The sequence below is a fragment of the Nannobrachium achirus genome, assembly GCF_963921795.1.
Source record: "Nannobrachium achirus genome assembly, chromosome: 14".
Lineage (NCBI taxonomy): Eukaryota > Metazoa > Chordata > Actinopteri > Myctophiformes > Myctophidae > Nannobrachium > Nannobrachium achirus.
Window position 1 is genome coordinate 56,926,139 of NC_137821.1, and position 6,489 is coordinate 56,932,627.

Sequence of the window (6,489 nt, forward strand, 5' to 3'; positions counted from 1 at the left end):
GAAAAAGTAACTGAGAGCCGATGAAGAGCCTTGGCTGAAAATGTTGTCAGAGTTTATTCTTTATCCTCGTGATACTTTCCAACCCAGCACCTCAACCAAGTGATGTGCGTCAGGGCCGGAGTGGGCCTGTCTGGGCCATAGGGACCCATACACCCTTCTAGGCCACCCTACCCAAACACTAGGCAACATGAAAACACATGAACGCGCCTGCCACCCGCACTCACACACATGTGACAGCCTTACAGAGTTTCAGTTCTGTTTGGCTGAGATGTTTCTTGTAAAACAAAACACGTAAAAAACTAATATACTAATATATACCACCCACTGTAGGCCTACAGAAGTGGTCACTACAACACTCGCTTCTGTGCAGACAGTGCAGTATGTCACAGGAGCAATCATATGAAGACAACAGTTACAGCATTTTTCCTTGACCTTTCCACATGGGCTAAGTAATCACTGAAAATCATTATTCCATATATACCAACAGTCACACTAGAAAGTGTTCTATATCCAGTCCATATTATTTATATGGTATGCAATTAAATAAAAATATAGTATTATTTTGTCAGCAAAGCATTTAGATGTCAGCTTACTATATCAATATTATATGCAAACGCCAATGTTCAATGTAAAACTGTACAATCTAGTACTGTACTGTATTATCACTGAGTAGAGCTCTGCATGCACCTCTCCCCCGGAATAATCTTATATTCAGTTAGAATCATCACTATCTGCTAGTAGTTCCATTCTGCTAGTAGTGCTATGGAACCTCCTATTCAGTTAGGAAGACATTGTGGAATAATTACTGGAACTAACAAGCACTGGCCTCCACCCTACAAACAACATACCACATAGCTAGCTTACAGATTGTCTGTTTCAACAGCACAGCAGCTTCACATGTTTCTCTATCCCACAAAAACATCAATCAATCAGGTAGCCACATGTATCACAGTCAAGCTCAAATTATATATAAAATGACAACAATAGTGTAGAATATGCCTGAAGATGGTGTATGAAACTCCAACTCAGTACAATGTTTCCCATTTCTTAACTTCTGTCCATACATTAGCATAATCACTTAGTAGTGTGGTCTCAGGGATAGATAGCACCTTAACTCTGCAGCCGCACAGAGGCGCTCCAACACAAAATTGCACCAGTTATTTTAGAGTTGTGCATACTAGTATCCACCAAATGTTTCCTCCAAACCCTCAAGTGTAACTTGAGAGTCATTACAGACAGCAATTTGTGTTCATGCTATTAAAATGGTCTAACTTTGTTAGGGTACAAAATGGAACAAATTGTGTTCTTAATAATCCTAATAATGGCAATGAATTTATCTGGCCTAATGCTCCCCTAGGGATCCACATGCATGTTGAGAAACTTGAGAAGAACCAGTGTTTGTATTGAAACAACTTACTTGTTGTCATCATTCTTACTAGAAGACTGCTGAAGCTTTGAACATTTCAGTCAGTATAACATTTCCCCCCATCCTTCTCACCATTCAGCTCCATGTTTTCTCTTTTTCTTTGTGGGGCTATGCGGCTGGGGTTGGGGTCCATAATTTAACTATTTATTTATTTATTTTGTCGCCTTCTTCTCTCTGCCGTCTGGCCACTATCCTCAGTCAGACATGTGTTTGTGTGCTGCCTTCCTTAGCAGGTCGGTCTGTCTGTGAGCACGCTTGTGGTAGGGCCTGGCCAGAAAGCCAAACTAACCAATCACGCATTGATTCTTCTAAAAAAAAAGTTGATAGCTGTCCTTTTTGACCAATCCCTTGGGGAGAAAACACACGTTGCTTTTCTGTTTAGAGAGGGGAGGGGAGGAGTAGCTGTCAGCACAGGCCAGCTGTGGTGTCAAGTTACACAGGCAGGGCTGCTGTATGAAGCCCTGCTGCTGCTGGCTATGTGGCCTGCGCAAAGGGGATCTTTTTTTTTTTTTTTTTTTCAGGAGGCACCAGGCCAGTTTTTGCACTAGGCGGCACAGTCCACCGGGAATCGTCCCCCTACTCCCTACTGTCAATCCGGGCCTGATGTGCGTATTCTATTTGTTTTTGTCTGTTTGTCTGTTGTCTATGGGAGCCCTATTCTGGCGGCGCCGAAGGCGCCGCCAGAATAGGGCTCCCATAGCTCTGGGGGTAATTGCGGATATAAAGTCGCCTAAAACGGGTACTTTCCTATATTAAATCATATTAAATCGGGTATTTCGCGGATATAAAGTCGGCTAAAACGGGTATTTCCTATATTAAATCATATTTTTCCTTTCACAATATTAATTCGGGCTTCACATTGGCTATGTTGACAACTCCAGGCAGTCTTTTCTGTTCATATTAACTCACCATTATTGCTCAGCCTCCAGTTCCCAATTCCTCCATCTGATGATCTGAGCTCTGAGCCATCCAGCCAAAAGTTCCCGTTCTGGTAGCATAAAGTCGGCTAAAATGGGTATTTTTCTTTCTCAAAACAAGGCGGGTCGGGTTCATATTTATTTACTAAAAAAAACATTGTCACGGGCACAGGCACACTAAGGCTAGTAGGCTACAGTCTTGCTCAGAAGACAGCGTTGTTTTGTTTGGTTGTTTGTTGCTGTCCGGCGTGTCCGCCTTCCTTTGTCGTCCGGGCCGTGGCTAGAACAAACACTCGATGCAGTGGTTCCTAGCTTACCCCATGCCCAGGCCATGGCGAGACCACGCAGCTGGGTAGGTCTGCATCCAGGGCCTCCTCGGCCCTGGGGGAAAGGTAGGAACCATTGCAGCGAGTGTGTTATAACCCGGACGGTAAAGGAAGACTCACACCCCACATTAAATGCGCCTGATTTATAATAATAAAATGAAGTAGGATTAAACGGTGTGATGTCATTGTTCAGTCTTACTGTCTAACATGTTTATTTAGTATATCTAGTTAACATAAATAATATAAATTCTTCCAATGGAACATAAAAAATAAAAAAAAACGAGGAAAAAAAAAAGAAAAAAACACACTTAGAAAAAAAGAGACCCCAAAGGGGGTTGTTGACTATGGGGTCCCAGACTTTAACTATGGGAGCTAAGACCCCACTGGCACCCACGTAACTCGAACTCTGCACACACACACACACACACGCACACACACACACACACACACACACACACACACACACACACACAGACTTTTGATAAAGTAGCAGCTGTACTCAGTACTCACTCTGAGTACAGACTCAGAGTGTGCATTAAGGTCAAGATCCGGTGTTTTTTCTGCGAGTCCAGCTCGGAAGATGGTGAAAGCTGCAAGGAGAGAGACAGAGTGCAAGAGAGAGAGAGAGCAACACGAGAGATGGATGGAAATAGACACATACAGATGCCAAGGGCTGGAGGTTGAGAAACAAGTGATGCAAAAGGAGACTGCTGGTGATGGAGAGAGATACTGTGGAGAGCGATGAAAAGGAGGACATTGCCAGACATACAGCGATATGCAGAGGAAAGAAGGAAGGAAGGAAGGAAGGAAGGAAAGAAAGAAAGAAAGAAAGAAAGAAAGAAAGAAAGAAAGAGAAAATCTGCCTGTGTGTGAGAAGTGCCTGGCCATCTATGGGAGCGGCAAGAATAATGTGATAGAATGATATCAGGGGTAGTAGCCCGCAAGCAGCAACATGTAAGTGTGACATCTGTGCATCAACAATATACAGTATATACAATTAATATCAGAATACCCTTCTGGCATATCAATATTTGGAGCATGCGGTTCAGAACCATGCCTTCCTATAAAGTCTGCTATTCCTAAAAAAAAGAAAAAAGAATAGCCAACATACGGCACACCTCAAAACAACAGGTTTGGGGATCTGTTGGGACATGAATCAGTCACCTGTGCATTAATTCTCAATGTTTGTAAACAAATAATTGGTCTATATGGAGATTGAGGTTTCTACCCAACGGCAATACGATTAAAAAAATAAATCAAAGCGCCCATATGGCTACTACACTAAATGGTAAATGGTGCATTTGTATAGCTACTACACTCTTACTAACATTATTGTATCCACCTTTTAGACAGGGGAGACAGTGCACTCCCACTGTGTTGGAGCCCCAAAATAGATGTTGATGACCCACGTTGCATAGGGACAGAAAAATAAACCAGAAAATTGCATGGGTTCAATAAATTATTCAAAAAGGCCTGCGTTTTCGCCCCCCTCTCCGTGTTTTCTGTTCGACCGCCTTTCCATCCCTGTGTCAGTTGGTCAACAGCTAATCTCAGACAACGCTGGACTCAACGGTGTCAAACTTTACTACGCCAAAACTCAGATGTCAAACTTTATTATGGACACTTCCAGTAAGGCAGAGGAAGAAGCTCAATCGCCGTCATTGGTGGCCACTTTTAATCTTGGCCTATAAATCTTTCCCCGTGGGTCACACAATCGTAAACAGAAACACAAACAAAAAGAACAGCGAAAGGTGGCAGAAGCCTTAGGTCCTCATATAGGCCATGCCCATGTTCACCTGACTAGTCTAGATATTTCTCTATTTTGCATCCTCTTCAAAGCTTATCTTATGTACAAAACACAATTCTTACACATTATCTCTGGAGACAATGATTAATATGATTTTGAATGGTGCTAACTGCTCCTACATCTGGCCTTGTCTGTATGTACATATGTCCCACATCTGTATGTATGTCCCATCCCATCCCACACTGGCCGAGCTTCGCGGGGCGCTTAATGAAATCAACTCATATAAATAGCACCGCTCACTTCACACTGGGTGTGATTTTTCATACGCCTTTCCGATTGGCATCGCCTTCCAAGGTTTGCACATAGGGGGGCCATTTAACATCCTTTGAATCGCACTTTGTGGTGCCTCTAAACACCCACAAGGGTCACCACTTAATGCTACAAATGTGCACACATAGACATCAAAGGGGGTTTGAGCCCCTGCCCTTTTATCCGTCTGTGAAAAAGTATTCTCTCCAGACCATGAATGCAGTTTTTACTATGGTGAAAGAAATGCAAATGCCCTCTTTCCATGCCATACCTGAAGGCAGCATTCAAGAGAATTGCCATGTCCAAACTCTCCTGAACTTGAATGCAGCATCCTTTTCTCAGGGGTCTTCAACGTTTTCATGCCAAGGAACCCCCACAACCCATAGATAAAATATAGTTGCATAGTTGCATAGTTTGACAGCACAACCATCAGTGTATCTTGGGTTCATGAGAATTTGTGTTTCCAGATATAACCACTTGAAATACTTAAAAAAATTGACCTTTCACTCTGTACTTAGTCTGCTCTTTTTCCACTCTACACCAAAGCACTTTGCCGAAAATAGCCGATCTACAAGCTCACAACAGCTTGTAGATCGGCTATTTTTGTCTAAAGTTCTCCGAATATGGACATTATAGGGGTTCAAGTGGTTCATAAAAAAAGGAGAAAAAGATTTGGAGTAACTCTGAGGACCCCCTAGGGGTGCCGGACCCCCTGTTAAAGACCCCTGCTCTACGTCCATTAAAACCTATGGCAGACCCCCAGCGGCGCGCTCTTTTGCTGGTGCGTGTAGTTCACAATCCCGCCTGCAGTTCCAGCTTTGGCCGCTTCACTTTCTACCGCGGTTCTGGGGGGCTTGCTCAACCAGGGGGGTTCAGGCCAGGCTCCAGATGAGGATGATGGTCAGGACCAGGACGACGACGGCCGCCAGGGCGAGCGTCACCTTGCAGTTCTTCCACCAGTACTTCCTCTTGACCTTGATGGCCGTCGCCCTGAAGCGTCCCGCCTCGTCCTTGAGCTGCTCCGCCTTGCCGTCCAGCTCGGACAGCTCGTGGTCGCGCTGCAGCAGCTTGTCCACGTTAACGCGCACCACGTCGCCCACCTCCTGGACCTGGGCCTGCGTCTGCTGCAGGCGGCCCCGCCCCGGGGCCGCGTCGGAGCCTTTTGTGACCGGAGCCGACATTGTTGTTGTCAGTTTGTGAAGTCCTTTTGCAAAACAAGTGTAAAGCACCTCCTGATGCTTAGTGTCGATAGCACTATAATGAGGTAAGATCAGACCTGGGAAGTGTATAAATACAGCCAGTGCTCTGATGTCACCGTGATGTTGACGATTCCGATTGGTCAATCGAGGCGTACTGCCGCTGCGTTTGATGGACAGTGGACACTGTGTGAGTGTAAAGATGATTTATTTGAGTTAGAGATATAATACTTACTGTACATAGCAGCCAGTGCTGGGTGCTTGTATGAATTCACAGAACATCTCTGCCCAGGTAAAGATGGGGTGCCATGATATTTCCCCCCAATGATGATCAAGTATAATGAAGATTTTCCTCCCAGAATGTGTACAGAAAGTGTTAAACTAATGTTTGCATGAGGCCACACCCACCTGTTCATTATGTATGCCTGGTTGTCAGGTGGGTGGTGACCCAGCGGAAGTTGGGTGTATGGTAAAACGGGAGGGGATGATATTATGATGTCATCATATCTCTGTTTCTCTCCATCCACTTTCATTGTAATTTAGTTGCTTCGTATTATTATTCTATGTA

The 6,489-nt window shown here is 44.3% G+C and overlaps 1 protein-coding gene across 1 annotated transcript; it reads right to left on the bottom strand.

The window, feature by feature from the left end:
- Positions 1-5,597: 5,597 nt before the first annotated feature.
- On the bottom strand, positions 5,598-5,906 carry LOC308298158 (vesicle-associated membrane protein 3-like; the record flags this gene model as incomplete). The annotated part of the gene is made up of 1 exon (XM_080741714.1): positions 5,598-5,906. One exon carries the CDS (start codon positions 5,904-5,906, stop codon positions 5,598-5,600), a length of 309 nt encoding a protein of 102 aa, XP_080597840.1.
- Positions 5,907-6,489: the final 583 nt, after the last annotated feature.